Source organism: Mobula hypostoma, chromosome 15 (assembly GCF_963921235.1).
Source record: "Mobula hypostoma chromosome 15, sMobHyp1.1, whole genome shotgun sequence".
NCBI classification, from domain to species: domain Eukaryota; kingdom Metazoa; phylum Chordata; class Chondrichthyes; order Myliobatiformes; family Myliobatidae; genus Mobula; species Mobula hypostoma.
The window spans coordinates 51867539-51892616 of NC_086111.1; the positions used below are offsets into that span (position 1 = coordinate 51867539).

Below are 25078 nucleotides of genomic sequence, written 5' to 3' on the forward strand. Positions count from 1 at the left end.
CATGTTTCTTGGGTGAACTTCCATTTCTTAATGTGGTTGCAATGGCACTGATAGACTGTCAACTAGTAAATAAGAAATAATAGAACTCAAAATATACAACTTGTTATTTAAGTGAATTGGACAAATGCATTCAAAGGGGAGCTAGACAAACATTTGGATAAGTGAAGAGGAAATACACCCTGTTTATGAGGGTGGCAGGAGCCTGGGTGGAAAAATTGATTATAAGGAAAGTACAACACAAAAGCAATGGAAAAATATTCTATCAAAACCAGTTGATGAAAAAGCTGTCATTCTGTTTGTCCCCAACTAAACTGGCAAAGTGTTTGCTCATTTTCTGTATCTCACCCAAAATGATTTGCAGCTATCACATATCAAATGTATTCTCTCCAGTGATAATCAGTATATGTACTTTTCTCACAAGATTAACAATCATTACAAATTTGGAAAAAAAACTTTTTTGTTTTACATGTGCTCAAATAACACATTTACTTAGAATAAGTCAGCCATGTTACTTTTATTGATAGCCACCCATTGTTGTTTCTTTGATATTCTAATATCTAAACACAAACTGGGAACATAAACCTTGTTAAATAGTGAATGTCCAAAAATTGAGATGGTCTTTGCAAACCACACATGTTTATTCCATTCCATAGATGCTTCCTGACCAGCTGATTTCCTCCAGCATTTTTTGTAGCTCTTTCTGTCCCTAACTTAATGCATATAACACTTCCTTTTCCAGAAAACATGAGCCTTTGCAGACATTACAAATCCTGCCAGACAACTGGTTATCATGCTTGATTCTATTTTTTACATTATTATTTTGGATTATTCTGATCTCCATTTACTGCAGTGTCTTGTTAAACAAAATCTCATACTCATTCACCATCTCCAAAGATGCTTATACACTTGTTTATTTTGTCAAGGTATACCCTTTGTAAATTCACACAGTGTTATTTACCATTAGTAAACTAACTGACAAGAGGGCACTGTTCATTTCCACTGAAGATCACAGACAAGTGCAATGTGATCTGATGGATGTGAAACACTTGGCAGGGCCAAATGGCAGGTGATTTCCTCATGAGTTGGAAAAGGAATCACCTGAGCAACTTCAAACGTGTTTCCATCCATAAAAATATAGTCCAAACAGCCTTGAAAGCCACCTACATAATTTGTGTAAGCAGGTTCTCCACAGGCACTTCTAAGTTCAAAGGAGTGAGTAAGAGACATCTGGCATTGTTCCTCTTCACCATTTGAAGACCAGTCTTGGTGATCTGCAGAAATGCTTCCTTTGGTAACAAATTCATGCAATCCTGAATTCGGGATGCTATTAAAGTCACCACAAAAGATTATTGGTGCATTAGGATACATCTCTGAAGTAATTTGATGCAGATGACGAAACGCGATTGCTATCTGAATAAGACGAATGTGCCCTCCTGAAAAATAGTGCAAGAAACCTTAGATCAATTCTCATAGCTCGGACTAAAAAAATTGTTAAAATGTTAATTAAAATAGATTCTTATCTGCAAATTACAGATATATGAGCAACCTTTCCCTTTTTGTCCTCTAACTGAATAACTGAACAACTGCTTTAACATTCAGGAAATTTTGAAGAATTATGTGAATATCAAACAACCACATTAATATTTTTGTACAGCAACCCCTCTAGTCATCATGCCAGTATTATAAATTCTTGGAGAACCAAAAGTTCTACTGAAGTTTTAAGGTCAGTAATTAAAGTAACCCATCTTAGTTTTAATAAACTGTAATTTAAGGTCTGTCACAACAGTCCAGCACCATACCTACCTGTGTAAATTCAAAGACACTAACAAGTGCTCTTACAAAGATTAACAAAGCTGAGTTCAATTTTCTTTTATTAAGCCCTGGTTGATATTCATTAACAATTTCCAGTTACAAACATCAGCCAGGAAATAAAACCTCAACCAGGAATGCCTGCATAGATGTTCCTCAGCCTGTTCTTCCATTCAATAAGATTATGGCTAATCTTCAATGTTAACACCATTTTATTGCACTATCCCTATATGCATTGCTTAATATATAATTGGCTTTGAATCTATCATTGACAAAACTTCCATAACCCTTCATGACAGAGAATGCCTAGGATTCACCACTCTCTAAGAACATTTCTCTTCATTTCAGTCTAAGTGATCCAATGTACATTTTAAGAGTTTGACCTCCAAATTATGCGTGTCTTTGCCAGAGAAACACCTATTGAACCCTCTAAAAATAGAAACATGGTCTAAAAATTATTGCTTACATTACAGAAACCAGAATGGTGAACCTTCACTGCATGCCCTCTGAAAGAAATGAAGCCCTTCTTTACCAGGCATCTCTAGAGATGCGGCTCGTTAGCCCCTCATTAATAGCCACTGAACTCAGCAGTCAGAAAACCACATTTCTCAAACCCCATATGTCTAGGGTCAGTATGACTTGGGAAGCTGGGAAGTTGGGATGTCTCGACCACCCGAACCTCGATCTGTTTGAATATTGTGTAAATACTGCCCCCATGCAATTAGCCGTTGGCAAGAAATAACAGATCAGACACTGCATACAATAATAAACAAAGTATATTTACAAATGACTGCTTTATCGAACAGTTAGTAGGAAAAAGAAGAGAAAAAAATTAAAAGGGCCCATAACAGTTAACCCCGTCCAAATGTCCACATAAATTGGAGCTTATCTTGAAGTTGCCTTTAACTCAAGCGCTGGACCCACGGTCTGCGTGAAAGCACACTCTACCTTCTGACTGTCACTTGAAATCCATCTCAAACAAAGGGGCTCCCCCACGGGAATATTGGTCCTTCCTCCCTGAAGCACAAAGCACCCTGTGCAACAGGGACAGCATCCTCAGCCATCTTCCTCCTGTATTCTCCCAGCTCCTGCCAAAAAGACCTCAACTCACACCAGTGTTTGTCACAAATACCTCTCCACCCAGCATTCTCTAGAACCCTCTCCCAGTTCCACCATCCTCATTCCTAAGTTGAACAACATAGCCCCTTTAAATCAAACCCAAACATGCTGAAAGCAGAACAGACTGCTCTTGCAGAACTGCTATAATGAAATACCTACAACATAGCAGAAAAAAATCTTCACCAGGGCGCTACAGAAACATACTGGTTTTACAGCTAAGATGACTGGAATTGCACCTAATAAGAATCAAAATACCATTTACCTCCATAAATGACTGCTATACCAGGACGTAAACTTCATCACTTTTAATTTTATTTTCATGTCATAACTAATTTCACATCATCTTCAAATTTGGAAATCTTACATTTAGCCCCAAACCAAATCACAAGATATAGATTGTGAATCCCCGTGGTTTTGAGGGTTCGGGGGTATTTTATATAACCCCCAACTCAGAGGTAGGGATAATGATAAATTTTAATTAACCAGATGATGGCAAGATTAAATTGTGATCGTTTTTCATTTGGGTTCACATAAAATATAAGTATTCTTAATGTGGCTGCTGCTTTCAATTTCCCACATGCACTTTTCATGATCTACAAATGGGCAGTGTGGAAACAGCAGCTTCAATGAGTGTTCACAGAACATGGTAAATGTCTCCTGTTGTGACAGATGACAAAGCCAATAGTCAGATAGCAGATGATCAGAGTTTTACATGTACTTTCCTTTCCTTACAGAAACAGTTCAACATACTGATTTAAGTATTTTCTGCCCCTGTTCCAAACAAGACCTATGTTGGTTTGTGTGATTAGTCTGGCATCATTTAAGTTCTATTAAAAATTGAAGATAAAAAGTAGCAACTACAAATAGGAGATTTGTAAAATTTGTTGAACATGCAGCTGTAAATCACCCTCAAAATTAAGTAAGTTGAATATTCCTTAATGGAGAAGTGTGACATATAGAATAAGCGGAGGGGGTAAAGGTACTAAGAATATATCACTACAAATATAAAATTTACCTTTTGGGTGCCAGTAAAGATGAGTATTAGCAATACACACTTTCCTTGATGAATCTTCAAGAGACTGAAGTACAGAAACCTGAGTAAAAATAACTTACATTCTGAACTATCCAATATGCAAACATAGCAAAATATATGACGACTTTTCAGCTATCACAAAGTTTTTCAAAACAATAGTAGTCTTCTAAGGTTCTCAAATAAACATTGATCAGATCTTGTACTAAGCTGTCACTTAATTATTCCATCAATTATTCTGTTTAGCCACCAACTTCCCATTTTGTCAAATTAGCATTATTTAAGTTAACAAATATCTCCTTTCAAATATCACCTCAAGTAGAATATTCTGATATTTATTCCCAAAGAAATTGTTACTGGAATGTATTCAAAACTGGGCTCTCTAAAGCAACAGAGCTGAGCTGAAATAAAAACAAAAGATATGAGAGATACTTTGCAAGCAGAGCAAATTTGATGGGCCAAAGGCCTAATTCTGTTCCTGTGTCTTATGGTCTTATTAGTTAGGGCATCAAAGTTACAGGGAGTATGTGGGTGAATGTGGTTGAGAGGAATAAAAATCAGCCATGATGAAATAGCAGAGCAGAATCGACGGGCTGAATAGCCTAATTCTGCTCCTACGCCTTATGGTCTTATTAGATCAGACCTTATCTATGGAGAGAAAAACATAACATTTTGAATCAATTTTCCTTCATTAGACTGGGAAAGTGCGAAACTAGGGTGTTTTAAGTTGCAGAGAATGGGATAGAGAAAAGGTAGTAAATACAGAATATAGCAGTTATTGGAGATCAAAATAAAAAAGGAAATATTCAGCAAGTCAGGTAGCGTCGATAGTCAAAAGAGATAATGTAACAGGTGGATGACCATAGGTCTATTTTCACAAACAGGAAAGGCTGGTTACCTGAAATGATTGAATTCACACACAAGAACTACAATGTGTTTTGACTGAAGATGAGGTGCTGTTCCTTGAGTTTGCATTCATTGGAACAGTAGAAGACGGTGAAACCTGAGGCCAGAATGGGTGTGGGAAAATAATTAAAGTGACAGAGACCTGGATGCTTAAGGTCCCCCTTGGAAATGAAAGGAGCTGTTTCGCAAAGCCATCACCCAGCCTGCATTTTCTCCAATGCAGAGGACACCACGTTGAAGTAATCAAATGCAGATTGGGTGACATAAAATAAAATGCATTAATTTGGAAGAAGTGCAAATGAATTGCTACTTCACATGGAATGACTTGGTGGCAGGAAGGGACAAGATAAAAGGGCAGGTGCTGCATCCCCTGTAGGCACTTCAGAGACTGAGAGAGGGAGTGATCAGTGAGGCTAAAATCTAACTGGACAGTCAGAGAGGACATCTTATTTCAAAAAGGGAAGGGAAGATGTGGCTTTTGCTGGTGGAATTTTATTGAAGATGAAGGAAATGATCAAGAATATTCCGTATACCAGCTGGGAAGAAGAAGCGCATTTGGAGAACTTTTTTCTTTGTTCTGCTGGAAGAAGATTGGTAAAAGTAGAAGTGTTTGCGATCCCACCAGTCAATTATGGTTAAAGAAAAGGACATAAATCACTGATGTTAAAAAAAACTCATCAACAGAAAATACGACAGAGATGGATAAACTGGCACAATGAAATAGCTCCTGGCAGAGTGGCAGGTCTGAAGAAAATAGGAGCTCTACTTGACCCCTCAGCACCTCTCATAATGATCTGGGCATTTCTGGTCTCTTAATTCTCCAGAGCCCTCAATTCTCTGATCCTCAACTTTACCCCCTTAATCATCAATGATTTAGTTTCCACAACTGTATTTTTTGAGGAAAAAAGATTGTGATGTAGGAAATCTTAAACAGACAAAGAAAATGCTGGAAATACTCGGCGGTCAGGTATCATCCGTGAAATGGGTCGAAAACCCGCCGTCCGTCATGGTTTAAAAACGAAACATCAGCTGTTTATTCCAGAGATGTTGGACCTGAGGGGGGTTTCCAGCATTTTGCTATAGTAGCTGATGTAGACAGGGTTGAAATACTGTGGTAAAAAAAACATTTTAGTACCTGTAAGGCGGTTGATCTTTGCAGCACCTTCTCCTTGATGGTGGGGTTTGCAGAAATCTTTTGTAGAAGATCGGTGTGCAAGGGATCCGAAGCCAGAGCCTCACTAAAAGTCACATCATGTTGACTTAGCAGTCGGTACTTGGAGGCTCTGAAGAAGGTGGCGAGACCTTCGTGCTGCTTCTCCTTGATCCGAAACAATCCGTGAAAACCGAAAGCGTCCAGGGCCGGCGACAGGCTGTCGTAGAAGACGTGCTTGTCCACCTCCTGCAGGCAGAGGATGTCGGCGTGGTAGCCGCTGAGCTCCTTCTTGATCAAGTTCTGCCTGTAGTCGGCGTGGAGAGCGTACGGCGCGCAGTAGGGGTACAGGGTGGTCTTGGACAGCTCGGTCTTCGCGTACACATCCGCCAGGATGTTGTAGGAAACCACCCGGAGCTGCGCTCCGGACACCGCTTCGCGAGTGAACGAGTGGCGGCTGTCGAAGGTGCAGACTCCCGGGCCGGCCTCCACGGCGCCCGCGCTCTGCAGCTCGGCCGCCGGCCCGAACCTGCTGCCGTCGCCCGGGCGGCAGCGCAGCTTCAGCTTCGAGCCGACGAGGCCGTTGTCGGGGATGAAGACCCTGCCGCTCGCCGCCGGCTCCCAGCTGCCGGTGCCGGACCCCGACCCCGCAGCCTCCCTCAGCCACTCGAAGCGCGACTCAGCCGGCTCGCCGAATTCGATCTGAACCTGCGGGCAGACCGGGAAGCCGGCCAGGATCGAAGCGGGTAACTCGAGGCGAGTCAGTGTCGGCGGGTTTCGCTGCACCCGGTACCGCGCTTCCCCCACACGCAGCTCCGCACCGTCCTGCCAGGCCTCGGCGTTCCTCGTGTCGTCGGGCACGGCCTGCTCATCCAGGTACAGACTTACATCTGGGACCTGGGTCGGGGCCGGGGCCTGGGCCTGCTCCGCCGCCTTCCGCCCTTTCCTGGGCTTGCTTTGTGCCTTCAGCACGTTGTGCGCGATGCGAGCGAGCGCGGCCCGCAGGCACTCGCTCTGCTCCCGCGCCAGCCGCCGGTGCCCGCCGTTCAGCTCGAACGAGATGGTCATTTTAGCCTCGCCCGGGACGCAGCGGACCACGGCCGTCTGCATCGCTGCACCCGGCGCCCAGGAGGCCGCCGCACGGAGCCCCGCCGAGCACGAACGCTGCAGTAGGTGGAGGACGCTGCCCAGCAGAGCGGGCATGAATGAGCCGGCCCCGCTCTTCTCCCAGGCCGCGGAGAGAAAGTCGGCGCCGGCTCGGGCCCGATGGCAGATAAACTGCGCCGTTCAATGGAAGCGGCAGCTGGCGACGCGCATCTGCTGCGAAGGGGCGGCACGGCACAGCACAGCCGGAGCTGGGCGACGCTGCCGACTCCCGAGTCCCTCTCCACTATGCCAGGTGTCCAAACAGTAAAGTCTGGGTCTGTGTCCTTTGGAATTCAGAAGAATGAGGGGCATGTCTGAGTAGATGTTAACATGTTTCCATTAGTGAGAGGGTCTGGACGAAGGGGCATAAATAAGGGACCAGTTATTTAAAACAAGATACACTCAATGATTCCCCTCTGCCATCCGATTTCTGAATGGACATTGAACCCATGAACACTACCTCACTATATTTTATTTCTATTTTTGTACTATTTAATGTAACTATATATATACTTCATGATAATTCAGTTTTTTTCTCTGTATTATCACGTATTGCATTGTACTGCTGCTGCAGGGTTAACAAATTTCATGACCTATGCCAGTGATATTAAACCCGATTTTGATTCTGATTCTGATAATCTCCTGAATTCTGTACCCTTTGGTGTTAGGCAAGCTGTATCATTAGAAGTATTTAAGGTGAAGATAGATAAAATTTTGAAAGATCATGAGTTGGACTGCGAGTAGATCTGCTTGCTGATCCATAATACAGTGTGCCACCTCTCATTCTTTTTCAACTCCAGGGAGGAGAGGCCTGGCCTGATGAATCCCCCCTCATATGACAAATCTCCCATCTCAGGAACCGGTGGAGTTTCACTGCGCACCCCCTCTTTGCAAGTACAGTGGATTCTGGTTAATTGATCCATCGGTTAGTTGGGGTAGCCATTTATTTGGGACAACTCTTAAACAGCAAAAACTATTCGAGAAAACAGCAGCGATCTCCTACACTGTGCTCAGAGTGAACAGCTTTTTTAAGATAGCATCATTTGCATGTGTTTGTGTTTAAAACTGATTTTTGTCACTGCTAGCTGGCGAGAAATAAGCGATGACAGTGAGACACGTAGGAGAGTTTTAAAAGTGGAAAAGTCCTTGTACTGGGACAGTTCAACACTCTCGACCTTGGAAGTCTGGGTTCAGTGGTACGAGTTGTCGTCACAAACTGGGGATTTCCTTGTTTGCAGTGGATAACCATGACTTTTTCTGTGTCTTACCATGCCCTTCGCTCTCCACGAAGCGTTACAGAAGTGCCTTCTTGACCTTTGGATCTCATCCACCCAGTTCACCGCAGCCACAGGTGAGAACTGAGTGTCCAGTGGGGACCAAAGGTGGGTGAATGGATGCAACAGGCCCCTTCACCAGAGATGCTATGCCTCCCTGGATACCTCATACACAGCAGCCTACACTGGATGAATTCCTCGCTCGAAAACTATTTCATTTAAATACATAATTTGTTACTCAGTTAAATGATAGTTTGTCTTTTTTATTTCCATAAAACTTTGGCTAATTGGGGCAGATGCTTAACTGGGCCAAAATGTACTGGTCCCGAAATGTTCCAGTTAACTGGAATCTACTATTGACAAAAATTGTACTTAAAATCTTACTGTCATTCCAACAATACTATGTGAAATTATGGTGAGGCATTCTCTGCCTTCCAACTTGCTTGATGCTCCTGCTACCAAAAGTCCATTGGCTCCCATTTATCTACTCATGGAAGAACTCCCTGTGGATTAGTAAAAAATTATTTTCATATTCACTCTGAAGCCATGTTTCTGTAATGACAATTAGATCACACCCAATTACAGCTCTCTGTGTCACTAATTCATCAATTTTGTTGCAGAAGCAATGTGCTTTTGAATAAACTGCCATTAACTTTAGCCTGTTAACAATTTCCATACACCTACCATCACTGCAAATTAGTTTTCTTTCTACCACATATTTATTTTGCTCATTACTCTTGTAACTTACACTTCCAGTTTTGTTTCTTTCTCCTCTGAACCAACTCTCAGTTCTCAATGCCTACTAAGCTAGTTTAAACTCTCCCAAAAAGAGTAACTAAGCCCCTACAAGGATACCTGTCTAACGTATATAGGATCCACCAGCCACACAGTCCCAACATCTCAAAACTCTGAAGTGCCCCTTCCTGTACTGTCTCTGTAGTCACATACTCATAGTCATAGTCATACTTTATTGATCCGGGGGAAACTGATTTTCGTTACAGTTGCACCATAAATAATTAAATAGTAATAAAACCATAAATAGTTAAATTGTAATATGTAAATTATGCCGGGAAATAAGTCCAGGACCAGCCTATTGGCTTGGGGTGTCTGACCCTCCAAGGGAGGAGTTGTAAAGTATGGTGGCCACAGGCAGGAATAACTTCCTATGACGCTGTGTGTTGCATCTCAGTGGAATGAGTCTCTGGCTGAATGTACTCCTGTGCCCAACCAGTACATTATGTAGTGGATGGGAGACATTGTCCAAGCTGGCATGCAACTTGGACAGCATCCTCTTCTCAGACACCACCATCAGAGAGTCCAGTTCCATCCCCACAGCATCACTGGCCTTACGAATGAGTTTGTTGATTCTGTTGGTGTCTGCTACCCTCAGCCTGCTGCCCCAGCACACAACAGCAAACATAATCGCACTGACCACCACAGACTTGTAGTACATCCTCAGCATCGTCCGACAGATGTTAAAGGACCTCAGTCTCCTCAGGAAACAGAGACAGCTCTGACCCTTCTTGTAGACAACCTCAGTGTTCTTTGACCGGTCCAGTTTATTGTCAATTCGTATCCCCAGGTATTTGTAATCCTCCACCATGTCCACACTGATCCCCTGGATGGAAACGGGGGTCACCGGTACCTTAGCTCTCCTCAGGTCTACCACCAGCTCCTTAGTCTTTTTCATATTAAGCTGCAGATAATTCTGCTCACACCATGTGACAAAGTTTCCTACCGTAGCCCTGTACTCAGCCTTATCTCCATTGCTGATGCATCCAACTATGGCAGAGTCATCAGAAAACTTCTGAAGATGACAAGACTCTGTGCAGTAGTTGAAGTCCAAGGTGTAAATGGTGAAGAGAAAGGGAGACAAGACAGTCCCCTGTGGAGCCCCAGTGCTGCTGATCACTCTGTCGGACACACAGTGTTGGAAGCACACGTACTGTGGTCTGCCAGTCAGGTAATCAAGAATCCATGACACCAGGAAAGCATCCACCTGCATCACTGTCAGCTTCTCCCCCCAGCAGAGCAGGGCGGATGGTGTTGAACGCACTGGAGAAGTCAAAAAACATGACCCTCACAGTGCTCGCTGGCTTGTCCAAGTGGGCGTCGACACGGTTCAGCAGGTAGACGATGGCATCCTCAACTCCTAGTCGGGGCTGGTAGGCGAACTGGAGGGGATCTAAGTGTGGCCTAACCATAGGCCGGAGCAGTTCTGGAACTAATCTTTCCAGATAGGAGATACTCTTTATCTCCTGTCTCTGGGTTGTTAACATGGCACTGGGAGTCATTCTGGGAATGCCACCTTTGTAGCTCTACTTTTTAAAATCTTCCTTTGCTCACTAAATCTTCTTTCAGGACTTCATCCCTTCATTTGCAACTGTGGAGCACATCATCTGCTTCTTCACTCTCCTCCTTTCGGAATACTTTGCAGTGGTATCCTAAATCCTGGCACCCAGGGGGCAATATACCAACCTGAGGTCATCTCTGTGGTTAAAGAAACAGTTGATACCCCTTCTTCTCTCACACTTCCTTTCTGTGCCGCTGAGCCATCCATGGCACTACACTCCTGCCTCGGAGGACCAAGATTCTCAATAGGCTAAAGAAATAAAGCTGCAAATGGGTGAGGTACTCCTTCCCTATCTAGGATTCTTAAGGTATGGTGTGATTCCCTGCCTAAATATTGTCTTCAAAGTGCTTACCTTATTCTATTACTGAAGGAAACAACAGTTACCCAAAAAAGTATGTTATATTAATGTAAACTAAATTCAAATTTGTAGAATTCATGGTGTATACACATTATTACATGTTTTTGCAATTTTGGCAATAAATTAATGCTTCAATTAAGTATAAAACAAATGTACTTGCTATATCTCCATAAATATATGTGACCTGCAAATTCATTTGAGATGTGTGAAATGTTAGAATTTCATTGTTTTATTTTCAGTTCATCCAATCTGCATTTACATTTTTCAGGGTTACATGCATCCTGAGTTATAGAAACGAAGTTGTTATACTGAAGAACATAAAACCGCTTGTGGAAAGTTAAAATAATGGAGACAAATTACACTTTAAAATACCAAAATAAATCTACAAAGATTGAGTTACTGAACCCTTCAGAAATAGAATCAGTTTAAAGTCACTTACAACAATATAGGCAAATCACAGTTCAGAAAATATTTTTGTTTTCTATTATTAAATATGAGGAACTGCGTATGATATTACTAAACACCACGGAAGCACAGCAGTTAACGTGATGTTGTTACAGCTCGACCGTTCTGGAGTTTGGAGTTCAATTCTGATGCTGGTAAAAGAAAAAGCCCTGTACGTCCTCCCAGTGGAATGCATGGGTTTTCTTTGGGTGGTCGTCTTCTGGCAGTTTAGATGTATCCAGGCATATTACTGTACTGCCCTCCGCAGGATGTATAATTAATTATAGAATTTCAAGAAACTCAAATTCTTAAATATAAGCTAGTCGCACGTATAAACTGAATAATAAACTCTTCAATCAGATGGTGGTTCTCTTGGTGGCCAAACAAGGATTTAGTAGAAAAACAAAATACATTTAAGTCAGACAGCCTCTTGAACAATATGCTTCTTTCAATTTTATATCGATTACAACTCAGCAAAACATGCTGAACTGTCTCTGGACTACCACAGTCACATAATCCAGTGGGATGTTTTCCTATTTAAGTAATAGTTCAGCCTGCAATGCCCCAACCTAAGTCTTGTTAATTTCACCATATCTACGATTTAAAAAGTAACAGTCTGAGACCTTTTTAACTAGTGGGTGACTAGAAAAATAATGCCTTCCCTTAATTCATTTTTCCAATCCTCCTGCCACTTCTTCTCTATACCTTTTTTAATCCTACTTCTCAATTCTGCTCTGCCTAGGGGAACTCTAATTTCTACTTGCCTGCTCTGTAAGGAAGACTTTGCAATGCCATCCACAATTTCATTTCCCTCCACCCCAGCATGCCCAGGTATCCATGAAAATCTAACTGCACAGCCCATCTTCTCTACTCTAAACAACACTAAGAGGATCTCAATAACTGTCAGGGCGAGCTTTTGATTTACTCCCTTTTATAGCCTCTAAGGCAGCAGCAGAATCCAAATAGATGATAACCCTGCATGGTCAAGAGTCTTCTGTCTACTATAAGGCCCAGAGGATTGTGAATAATTCTGTTGCAAAGACAGAAACACCATCTGAAACCCGGTGACCAATCTTAGCTCCAAGTTGACACATGTACATCCCAAATCCTGCCTTACTGCTCTCTGGGTCCACTGAGCCATCAGTAAAAATCTTCAGATAAGATCCCCGTTTATTATTTAAAGATTCATTTATGATCGACGCTGTTGAAATTGCTCTGCTTCCTTGAAGCTGAAAAAGGAGGAATAGGTCTACTTCTGGTTCTGGAAAGAGCCAAAAAGGGACGGGTGGCAAGCAAATTTGGTCAGCTATGTCTTCCTCAGTCAGTTTCAATTTCACAGCCCAGTTATTAACCAAATCTAAAGATGGATAAATTTTAATTTTACTTTGGCGCTCCGACTTCCCCTGCAAAAGACATTTTGATGGACAGCTGTGATTGAAGCCATTTAGTTTTGGCCAATACTGCAGGCCCAACTGAACTCATCTTAAATGTAGAGGCACTTCTCCCATCTCCACACATAATGCAGGGACTGATGTTGTTCTAAAAGCTCCACAACAGAGTCCAACTGCACGAAATCTAATTTTTCAAGCTCTGCCGTAGCAGCGGAACCATAAGCAATACAACCATAATCAATAACTGATCTAATCATAGCTAGATATATTAAGTACATAGTTTCCCACCCTACTCCCCAATCACATCCAGCAATACTTATCATAACATTTAAAACTTTCTCACACTTTCCAATTGTTTTATCGAAATGAACCCTCCAAGTAAGTCCTTCATCAAACTAGACATCTAAAAACTTGAATACCTTGACTTTTTCTAATTCAGAATCATATAGACACAATTCACAATCAGGAATCTTTCTTCTAAAGCCAAAAATCATATATTTGGACTTAGAAGCAGAAATCCTGAAACCCCATTTATTAGCCCAGTTTTCAACTGATCTTCAAGCCTTTTGTACCCGCTTTAATATATTCTTGATGTTTCTTCCTCTCTTCCAGATTGCACTATCATCTGCTAACAACGGTTTGCCAAATCCTGGCCCTACCTGATCAAAGATATCATTTATCATGACATTAAAAGGAACTGGACTAATGACACTTCCCTGAGGGGTACCATTACCTATTTTAACTGACTTGGAGCTTGTTCCGCCTATTCTTACTCAAATTGTCCTTTCCTTTAAGAAAATCCTTGATCCAATTAAAGATTCTACCTCTAATTCCTGCATCATAGAGTTTAATTAATAAACCATCCTTCCATAGTGAGTCATATGCTCTTTTAATATCTAGAAATACACTTACCATTATTTCTCTATTTTGAAATGCTTTTTAAATATCATGATCTAAAAGGGCAACGGATTCCATTGTTGATCTTCCAGTTCTAAAACCATTTTGATAGGCAGAAAAATGTCCCTTATTTTCTAAAAATTAAACAAGTTTGTTGGTGACCATTTGTCCCATAGTTTTACAAAGCACTGATGTTAAAGCTATAGTCCAATACGAACTAGGACTAAATGCATCTTTACCTGATTTTAAAACTGGAACTACCACCACATGCTTCCATTCTACTGGTAATTTTTCCTTCTTTCCACACTGAATTAAACAAAGCTAACATTCCTATTAATACAGAGTCATATAAATGCTTAAGCAATTCATAACACAGTCCATCCCTACCAGGAGAATTGTTTGAACCTGAGTGGATAGCTTCCTGCAATTCCTGAAGGGAGAAAAACAAATATATGGAGCTATTATCATCCAAATGCCTACCAATTTCCAACTTTCCTTTAACATAATTTCCTTTCTCAAATCAGCTGGCTCTCCAGAACCGTGTAATGCTTGGAACACCTCTACAAACATATCAGCCTTTTCCTTATTGGTTACAGCTTCAATATCTCCTTCCAGCAAAGCTGGGATAGATGGTTTTCTATACATCCCTGATATTTTGTGAATCATCATCCATAGCTGCTTTATAGGTGTCTCAGGGCCCAGGGTTCCACAAAATCTTCTCCAACTATCCCTCTTTGCATTTTTAATTACTCTCCTTGCTACTGCTCTTTCCTTTTTATACTCCATAACATTATCTAACTTTCTTAATTTCCTATAAGCTCTATTTCTGTTTCTTACTGCTATGTCACAATTTTTATTCCACCACGGAACTAATGCTCAAGCCTTAGAAACATTCCGTAGTGGAATAGTCAACTGAGCAACTTTATGAATTATAGAACAGAGGGATTCATTCCAATCATCTATGGAGCCCTCGCTATCAATCTCTTCTATTATATCCACAGCTTTTTCCTGGTACTCATCCCAATGGGCCAAAGAAAAATTATACCTAGCAGACCTCTCCTCGACTTCTACTATCAAATTTCTACTAAATCTACATAATATAGGATAGTGATCACTTCCTAGTGTGCATCTGTCCATAACATCCCATTCCCCGACCCTGGCTAAGTTTGAGGAAGTGATTGAGAAGTCTAAGTGACTACAAGTATTCTTTACAATATTAAATTTTTGTAGGCCTTCAGTCATTTAGCAGTACCATGCTGTATTTATCTTGAAACTCCTCTATTACCGCTCCGTTACTATCTTTACTTTCACTACCCCATATAGGATTATGGGCATTGAAATCTCCAACCCAGATTACTGGGGATCTTACCTTATTCATAATTTCATCAAAATCTGATAACATCATCATATTACATGGATTATAAAAGTTAATCAAAGTTATTTGACCGGTGAACTCCAAACCTCCACAGCCACAAATTCAAGATTAGATTTAAAATCAAATCTTCTAAACTGAAGTCCTGTTTTTATGAAAGTTGCACACCCTCCACCAGATTTACCCATTCTGTCAGCTCTCAAACTATCATATCCAGGGATCACAAAATCTAACTGAGGCTTTAAAAGTTCCAACAAATCATTTTAATTCTTGACCATTTGCAATTAAACTTCTTGCATTCCATTGTAATATTAAAAACATCCAAATACTAATTATTGGCCTCTTCATCCACATAAAGCTTCTCCATACTCTCTGACCCTGACAACTGGGAAGTATTCAGTGATTTTTTTGTCTGTCATATACTCATGTAATTTTTCCAGTAAAACCTGTTTCATATCAAGGAATCTCTCTGCAGCTCCAACAACTACTTTTATCATATCTGACCTCTTGGTTGTAGTTTTAGCCCCGACCAGTACATCAACAACAAACGCAAAAAAAGACTTTGGTCATCAGCAACATGTCTGAAGGAACCATAGTTGGAGAACACGGAATGTGCTGACTCCCCCTCGTTCCAATCTTTTCTTTACTTATCCTTTGCTCTCTATCAACTTTCTTTACTGCCTCAGCATATGATACTTTTTTGTTGGTTACTAGCAACCTGAATCTGCTTTGCCTTGATAAAATACTCACATCCTCTGAACGCCGCTACATAGTCCCCTCCACAGTTACTGCATTTAGGCGCCACCGCCTTACATGCTTTACTATTATGATCCTCTCCACATTTCACACATCTTCTTTTACCTCGACATGAACCAGCAACATGTCCAAATCTCTAGCAATTATAACAGCGCAAGGGAGGTCTAATATATTCTCTAACTTGATAAGACATGCTCCCAAGATAGACTCTAGTTGGAAGAACATCACCTGCAAAAACCAGTAGGACAGTAGAATCCTAATCACCTCCTTCTCTCAATTTTAATGATTTGGCTTCAATCACTTGACCACCTTTAATATTGTCCAAAATTTCCTTTTCAGTCATGCCAGACCAAATACCATACACTACCCCACTAACTCCCTTCCTTTCTTTCGAAGTGATACACTCCACTCTCACAACCAATTTTCCCAACGTTTTAGCACTGCTATATTGGTCAACATCTTTGCAACAAATTTTCAGCAATCCATTAGACAAAATCTTGGCCTGGAATCCTTTACCTATTTGGTTCTCTAATGCTGCTGCCACATTCAAGGGATTAAGGGCTCTAAAAATCCCCCTTCCCCTTCCTTCTGACCTTTAATTTTATATAGAACTATAAATTCCTCCAAGTCACCCATTTTCCTCAATTTGTTGTCCCCCATTACATCGGGTCTTTCATTTGATGCACCCCTTTTTTGGCTACCCTTACTTCTGGAGTATTCCACAGTCTCCCACCCCCTCCTTCAATATCAACCCCCCCCCCCCAGACTTTGCAGCCTAGGCTACAAACTAATCCTTTCCAAACTACTGGGCTGAATAAAGAGGAAGAAAATAAATTAATAAAATACATAAAATTAAACAAACAGGCCAATCAAAAGTTAAGGGAAACCACCCTTCTTTGGGTCTTGTTGTTTACTCTCACAACCTAAAGGCATCCCGGGTAGATTAATTAGTCATTGTAAATTGTCCCGTGATTAGGGGTTAAGGTTAATCAAGTTTGTCAAGGGTTGCTGGGGTTACCTGGATCAAAGGGCAGGCAGGGCCTACTCCATCCACATTGTACCGCTAAATAAAATAAATACAGCAAATTAAAAAAATAAACAGACTAGTTACAGGATAAATTAGGAGTTTAAAGCTGTACAGCCAAAAAAAAAGTTTTTGTAAAGAGAAACAATACATCGATAGGAACAATCTTTCTGTTGTAGCAGTCTTCTGATTGTCTAACATTGTCATTTGCTTCTCATATGAATATCTTTTCAAGTACGTACCCATCAAAGTATCTACGTTTCTATTGAAAGCTATTATTTCAGTCTGCTTCTTGAGAAAGTGGGACTGTACTCAAAGTAATCAATAGCAATGCTGCATCTAAAATGGTAATAAATCATAAAACTTTGATGGCTGATTCCCAGGCTGTGCTGTTTACTATTGAGCATTATTTGTTCAGACTACAGAGTAAACAAATAGACAGGGTTATTTGGCTTTAATTTCCATCTGGAGACTTGCTTTCAAAAAATGACATTTTCTGGTGTAAACATGAGGAAATCTGCAGATGCTGGAATTTCAAGCAACACCCATAAAAGTTGCTGGTGAACAATGTTGCTGGTCCTGACGAAGGGTCTCGGCCTGAAACGTCGACTGTACCTCTTCCTATAGATGCTGCCTGGCCTGCTGCGTTCACCAGCAACTTTTGTGTGTGTTATTTTCTGATGTACCTAGGGTCCCTCCACAGAGCTTAATTTTCTTCAGAGTAACTGTTTTTGGAAATTCATTGGTGGGGTGAGAATAAATATAAAATCAATTAACTGAAGGCTTATTGAAGAAGAAATGGCTAAAATACACTTACAAAACTTTATTCTGAATTTTACATGACTTTTCACTACCCTTGTCAATGAAAGTTCCTTATAGGTGTCAGGACAATTAGAAATACAATGAAGGATTAACCAGCATGCAGACAAATGTTAAAACATCTCCCAATTTAAGGTGAACATTTCCTTCATGACTGGTCCGGCCCACTGCAAAGATGTCAAGATAGAAAGCTAAAATATTTGGTGGGGAGCTTGAACTCCTCTTGTTGAAAAATTGCTCAATTTTGTTTTATCTAATGTTAACGCAAGATACTTAACATTCTATGCAGTAATTGCACTGGTAATTATTCTTCAAAATCAGCTTCTTCCGGTGTAGGGTTGTATACGGTGTTTTTAGATTCATTGTACTCTCCCATTCGTTTTAAGTGGACCAACATATACCCTGTATAAGCAAGGACCAGCACGAGTATGAGAGAAGTTACAAGCCCCATCAGGACAGCAGGGGTGAAGAAGGAGACACAGTCTCGGGCAGAGGCAAACTGTCCTGCGTTAATATTAAATCCTTGAATCTGCAGAGATAACAGAAAGAAAAGAGAATTACTATAAATTATTGATTCTACACTAAACTTTTATATGTTACCATCAATAAATTTTTTCATATGTGGAACAACGTAGGAGGGCAGGGAGCTGGGGGAGGGGGTACTTTGGGGTTCTAACTTTTAACTCATTTATTCTTTGGGGGCACTCCTCTGTTTTTGTGGATGGTTGCGAAGAAAAAGCATTTCAGTATGTATATTGTATACATTTCTCTGACATTAAATGTACCTTAGAAACTGAAATTATCTACAAAATTTCTATGTTAGACTGTAGCTTCGCCCAGAGCATTTGCCTGTTCTTTCGTGGGTATAAAGTCAGCCGTCAAAGTTGTCAAGATTTTCTGACAGTTAAAAATTTAGTATTTCTTTTTTTTTTGTTACTTTAATCTTATTTCACTCTTACTTTTAAAAAATTACTAAAAACACAAGGTATTTTAAAGTAACAAATTAACAAATTCTTGCATTTCTTCTTACTCAAAAGCTTTAAAATACCCCTTTAAAAGATGGGCTTGTATGTTAGAGGGCAGGGAATCACAGCAAACTCCAGCTCTACCATTTGGTCTCCATGTAAAGTTCAGAAACAGAATGCAAGTAGATAATCAGCCAGCACATTCATAAATACTGAATTCATTTAGAAATACTGAACATGTTAGCATTTAAGAAGTTTTTTTAATATTCAGCTCTAAAGAGCAGTAAATAAAATGCCTGTATACAAGACAAATGGATAATTTATACATGATGATATGAATTTTGAATTGAAAGCCTTCATGAGAAGAAACTACTATAGATCAGGAGGTAAGAGATTTATGGGGAAATCAATTTTTGCTAATGAAATTACTGGAGATGTAATGAAAATTATGGGTAATAAAGAAAGAAAAGGCCAAGAAAGAGAGTAGAGCATTCTGGAGATAATGGCGACACTGAGTTTCAAAAGTTGGAGAGGACAAGGATAAATGATACGGCTACATAGAAAACATTATCTTTGAGGAACACTCACAACACGCTGGAGGAACTCAGCAGGTTGAGCAGCATCCGTGGAAACGATGAGTTGACGTTTCAGGCTGGAACCCTTCATCAGGACTGAAGAGGGAAGGGGTAGGGGCCCTATAAAGAAGGTGGGGGGAGGGTGGGAAGGAGAAGGCTGGTAGGTACCAGGTGAAAAACCAGTAAGGAGAAAGATAAAGGGGTGGGGGAAGGGAGGCAGGGAGGTGGTAGGCAGGAAAGGTGAAGACGGAATAGGGGAAAACACAATGGGTAGTAGAAGGAGGCGGAACCATAGGGGAGGTGATAGGCAGCTGGGGGAGGGGCAGAGTGAAATAGGGATGGGGGAGGGAATTACTGGAAGTTGGAGAATTCTATGTTCATACCAAGGGGCTGGAGACTACCTAGACGGTATATGAGGTGTTGCTCCTCCAACCTGAGTTTAGCCTCATCATGGCAGTAGAGGCCATGTATGGACATATCTGAATGGAAGTGGGAAGCAGAGTTGAAATGGGTGGCAACCGGGAGATCCTGTCTGTTGTGGTGGACGGAGCGGATATGTCCAGCCACTTCAACTCTGCTTCACATTCCCATTCTGATACGTACATACATAGCCTCCTCTACTGCCATGATGAGGCTAAACTCAGGTTGGAGGAACAACACCTCATATACCGTCTAGGTAGTCTCCAGCCCCTTGGTATGAACATAGAATTCTCCAACGTCCGGTAATTCCCTCCCCTATCCCTATTTCACTCTGCCCCCTCCCCAGCTGCCTACCACGTCCCTCATGGTCCTGCCTCCTTCTACTACCCATTGTGTTTTCCCCTATTCTTTCTTCACCTTTCCTGCCTATCACCTCCCTGCCTCCCCTCCCCTACCCCTTTATCTTTCCTCTTACTGGTTTTTCACCTGGAACCTACCAGCCTTCTCCTTCCCACCCTCCCTCCACCTTCTTTATAGGGCCTTTGCCCCTTACCTCTACAGTCTTGACGAAGGGTTCCGGCCCGAAACGTAGACTCATCGTTTCCACGAATGCTGCCCGACCTGCTGAGTTCCTCCAGCGTGTTGTGAGTGTTGCTTTGACCCCAGGCTCTGCAGAGTATTTTGTGTTTATTATCTTTGAGGAAACAGTTACTTTGTTATAACAACTGAGCATGTACAGTACCAGCGAACTACAGACTTCTTTATGATGAATGTCTCCAGTGTCCAAATATCAAGCTATCAGATTTAAACCACATTAAGGTCAGTGATGGTAACAGTAAGACATCTTGAGAGTTTTTGAAGAAAGTCTGTCATGGATTTCCATTACTGAAGGACTATTTCTGATTAACTATTACCTGAAGCTGCACGAAGGTGATATGCCAAAACCCTGTGGCATTGTCCCTGGTTCTGGGTACCAGCAATGCTTCATATTTCTGCAGACTACTGATATAGTGACAGTGGTATGAATTAGTAACTGGAGCGTAGATTTCACTTGCATTAAAAGATGCTTGTAATGCATTGTCGTAGAAGATCTGCACAAAATCCAGGCTAAACCAGTTCTGAAGAGAGATCCTATGATAAGTACTTTTCATTATAAACCTGTGAGTAGGTAACAGAAGGACCAGAGTTTAGGACAAGATGACATAATTTGGAATAGTAATTTAATTAATATCCGCAGCATTAATAGGATTGAGTAATCAGTGTAACTAGTGCAATTAATAGTCATGTTAGTTACGGAAAATACCATTGTTTCTTTGATGCAAACTGTTACATCAAAATTGAAGAATTACACCTTAAAAATGGTAATATTCAGATCCTGCTGTATATAAAAGACGGGTTGAAATTAAAGCTAAATATGATTTTTATTAACATACCCTATTGAAACTCAACTTTTAAAGGATAAAAGCCAATTTTATATCCATGGGGATAAAACAGGTAAATTATTGGCTAACCAAATCAAAACTTCTAGTGCTAAACAACAGATTAAAGAAATTTGTAAAGCTAACAGTATTAGGACAACTGATCATTTAGAAATAAATGATACTTTTAGACAATATTATTCGAAACTTTATAGCTCTGATCTTCTTAAAGATAATACTGTAATGGATAACTTTTTAGACCAAATAAATATCCCTACGCTTTCTGTTGATGACGGAAAACAGTTGGATCAATGTATTTCTCACAAAGAAATAGCCGAAGCCGTACGTTTGTTGCATTCAGGGAAAGCTCCAGGTCCTGATGGATTTTCTGGAGAATTTTATAAGGCTTTTTCTTCTTTGCTCATACCCCATTTATGTTCAGTTTTTTCAAATTCTTTTAAGTTAAGTAGGTTACCGCAATCCTTTTATGAAGCTTCTATTACGCTTATCCTTAAAAAGATTAAGAGTCCAACTAAATGTTTTTCATATAGACCAATTTATTTACTTAATGTTGATGCTAAAATTTTATCTAAAGTTCTGGCCCGTAGGATGGAAAATATCTTACCATCTGTCATTTCTGACGATCGGACTGGCTTTATTAAAAATCGATATTCTCATTTTAATATTCGTCAATTATTAAATGTTATTTATTCTCCTTCTAAGGAATTATTGGAGTGTGTGATATCCTTGGACACTGAGAAGGCTTTTGATTGGGTTGAATGGCATTATTTATTTAAAATTTTAGAAAAATTTAATTTTTGGTCCAACTTTATTCAATGGATTAAACTACTGTATTTATCCCCTTTTGCTCGGGTTCTTACTAATTCTCAGAATTCTAAACCATTCAAACTTCAACGTGGAACCAGACAAGGTTGCCCTTTGAGTCCTTTGCTCTTTGACCTGGCTTTAGAACCTTTAGCTATTGCTTTTCAAAAATCTAACGATATCACTGGTATTTTTACGGAAGGGTACTATCCACAAAGTTTCACTTTATGCGGATGATTTATTGCTTTAAATTTCTAATGTCGAAACTTCATTACCTTCTGTGCTTTCTTTACTATCTTGTTTTAGTCAAATTTCTGGATACAAACTGAACCTACACAAGAGTGAACTTTTTCCTTTGAATAATTTGCCATTAACTGATATTAACCTTCCTTTTAAAATCGTAAGAAACCAATTCACTTATTTGGGTGTAACAATTACTAAGAATTATAAATGCTTATTTAAAGAAAATTTTCTTACTTTATTAAATTATATAAAAAGAACATTATCAAATTGGTCGTTATCATTGATTGGCCGAATTAATTCTATTAAAATGAATGTTTTAACTAAATTTATATACCTCTTTCAGGCATTATCCGTTTTTATTCCTAAATCCTTTTTTTGACTCTCTGGACTCTATTTTATTCTCCTACATATGGAAAAATAAACGTCCTCGACTGAATAAAGTCCATCTCCAGAAAGTTAAAAAAAATGGAGGTTTAACCTTACCAAATTTTAGGTTTTATTACTGGGCAGCTAATATATGGAATCTCACGTTTTGATTATACTATATTAACCACAAGGACTGTCTGGGTGGGTTTCTTTAGAAGCTAACTCAATTAATAAATTTTCTATTATCTCCCTACTGGGATCTTCATTTCCTTTATCCTTAAGTAAGATTAATGAAAATGTGGTAGTCAAACATACTTTTAAGGATTTGGATACAATTTAGAAAACACTTTGGTTTATTGAGATTCTCCCTTTCTGGTCCCATTTTTTAAAATTATTTTTTTAAGCCTTCTATGACTGATGTAGTCTTTAAGCATTGGGAAGGATTGGTCATTAGATGTTTCCGGGATCTGTTTGTAGGAGGAAGTCTTTCTTCATTTGAACAATTGTGAACTAAATATAGTTTACCAAAAACCCATTTTTTTCGGTACTTACAAATTAGAGATTTTCTGCGATCTCAATTATATGCATTTCCTAATAGACCTGATAAGAACATATTAGATGGAATTCTTAATATGAAACCATTCTATAATGGTTCAATATCCAATATTTATGATATGTTGCTGGGAATGAGAAATGATTCTTTAGACAAGATTAAAAATCTTTGGGAACAAGATTTACAGACCTCAATTTCAGAAGAAACTTGGAATGAGATTTTTAAATTGGTTAATACCTCATCGCTATGTGCTCATCATTCCCTCCTACAATTTAAAGTGGTTCATGGGGCTTATATGACCAAGGATAAATTATCTCGTTTTTATAGAGATACATCTCTCTATTGTGATAGATGTAACAATGGAGAAACTTCACTTATTCATATGTTTTGGACTTGTCCAAGTCTTGGAAAATATTGGAAGGAAATAATTCAAACTTTTTCTGTACTCTTTTTTATTTAATTTTATTTTTATTTGGATAAGGAATTCACAAGTATCATGTACTTTTTTCACACGTATAACCTTTTCCTTTTTTTATATGTATAAAACTATAATTATTTATAGTACACATTGAGATGATATAAAAGGAAATTAGACACTTAAATAGATAATTATGTACAGTGGTAATACTAATCTATTAGGCTAAGTAATGGTATTAGTTGTTAAGAAAAATAGTAATAATAGTTTCCATATATCTCTTCTGGACCATTTCTACTGGTCCAAAATGTTGTATGTAAGCCTATGTAACAATCTTTGTAGGTGTTTATATCCTAACTTGTTCATGCTTACTCCTGCCCCCAGACATAATTATCCAATCCCTATGTACTTATTTACTTAATTTTATCATTTTTTATCCCTATCCCAAATCTTTTCCTTTACTTGTATTAATTCTGTATTTTCCAAAAGAAAACAAAAAACAGTAAACATTTAGACTAGGGGTGCTTACGTTAACAATATTACTGCGTTGCTGAGAAGAGCAGTATAAATCATTAGGAGAGTCATCTAAAGTTTTCTCGCATTGGGGTTATATATTCTATCCATTTATTCCAGATTTGATAAAATTTTTCTTTTTGAATTCTCAGGGAGTAAGTCAACTTTTCCATTTTAAATATTTCCAAGATAATTTCGTGCCAATCTTCTAATGTGGGTGGTATTGGATTTAGCCACTTTCTAGTGATTGATTTCTTACTTGCCACTAAGAGGACCTGCAGCAACTTTATATCTTCCTTCTGTTCAAGAAACAATACATGCCCCAAATAGAGCATCTCAAAGTTCAGAAGTATCTGGGACCTAAGTACCTTAACTAATGTTCTATGAATACCTTCCCAATATATACTTAATTTAGGGCAATCCCAGAAAATATGAAAATGATTTGCCTCCTTGGAGCCGCACCTTCTCCAACACGTCATGTTTGTATCTTCATATTTTTCCTGATATGGCGTCTTGAAGTATCTTATAATATTTTTCCAACAATGTTCTCTCCAAGTCAAAGAATTAGTCGAGGACCACTGAAAGCTGCATATTTTCCCCCAGCCTCCTCTGAAAGTACCAACCTCGCTTCTTTCTCCCACTTCTCTTTAATATACAATGTGTTTTTGTGTACTCTTTAAAGTAAATTTTAAGCCTAATCCTTTGACTGCCCTATTTGGTATTGTTGGAAGGAAAGATATCATTTTAAAGACATCTGATCTGCACATTCTGGCTTTTATCTCTCTTATGGCTAGAAGGGCGCTTTTGTTTAAATGGAAGGATGCTGTTCCGCCTAATCGTGCTCAGTGGTTACGGGATGTTATGGCATGCCTAAATTTGGAAAAGATTCGTTGTTCAATTTCTGAATCTAACCAAGATTTTCAAAATTTGTGGGGGC

The 25078-nt window shown here is 39.6% G+C and overlaps 2 protein-coding genes and 1 long non-coding RNA gene across 6 annotated transcripts in view; 1 reads left to right on the forward strand and 2 right to left on the reverse strand.

Moving 5' to 3' along the window:
• pde12 (phosphodiesterase 12) lies at positions 1-8154 on the reverse strand. 3 transcript variants are annotated; one of them, XR_010020447.1, is made up of 4 exons: positions 6000-8154; positions 3944-4022; positions 2758-2897; positions 1309-1433 (listed from the first exon to the last, which is right to left on the reverse strand). XR_010020447.1 is itself a non-coding variant. In XM_063068047.1 (3 exons), exons 1-3 carry the CDS (start codon positions 7215-7217, stop codon positions 991-993), a joined length of 1725 nt encoding a protein of 574 aa, XP_062924117.1. In that variant the 5' UTR covers positions 7218-8154; the 3' UTR covers positions 1-990. The 3 variants fall into 3 exon arrangements, 2 of the variants coding, with proteins under 2 accessions (XP_062924117.1, XP_062924116.1); XM_063068047.1 differs by lacking the exon at positions 2758-2897 and having other exon boundaries at positions 1-1433; positions 3944-4007; XM_063068046.1 differs by lacking the exon at positions 2758-2897 and having other exon boundaries at positions 5-1433; positions 6000-7975.
• LOC134356849 (uncharacterized) overlaps positions 6645-25078 on the forward strand; it is a 23110-nt gene continuing 4676 nt past the window's right edge. The window contains exons 1-3 of one of the 2 annotated variants that reach the window (XR_010020449.1): positions 6645-6760; positions 8452-8511; positions 10796-11060. This is a non-coding gene — a long non-coding RNA (uncharacterized LOC134356849). Of the gene's footprint in view, positions 6761-8451; positions 8512-10795; positions 11219-25078 lie in introns of those variants that run through there. The other variant, XR_010020448.1, reaches the window with a different exon arrangement.
• The window catches only part of atp6ap1la (ATPase H+ transporting accessory protein 1 like a), a 27815-nt gene continuing 20457 nt past the window's right edge, over positions 17721-25078 (reverse strand). Inside the window, exons 9-10 of the mRNA XM_063068048.1 lie at positions 20723-20966; positions 17721-18377 (exon numbers count right to left, since the gene is read on the reverse strand). Of these exons, the coding sequence (XP_062924118.1) occupies positions 18153-18377; positions 20723-20966 (469 nt within the window). The 3' untranslated portion in view covers positions 17721-18152. The remainder of the gene's footprint in view (positions 18378-20722; positions 20967-25078) is intronic.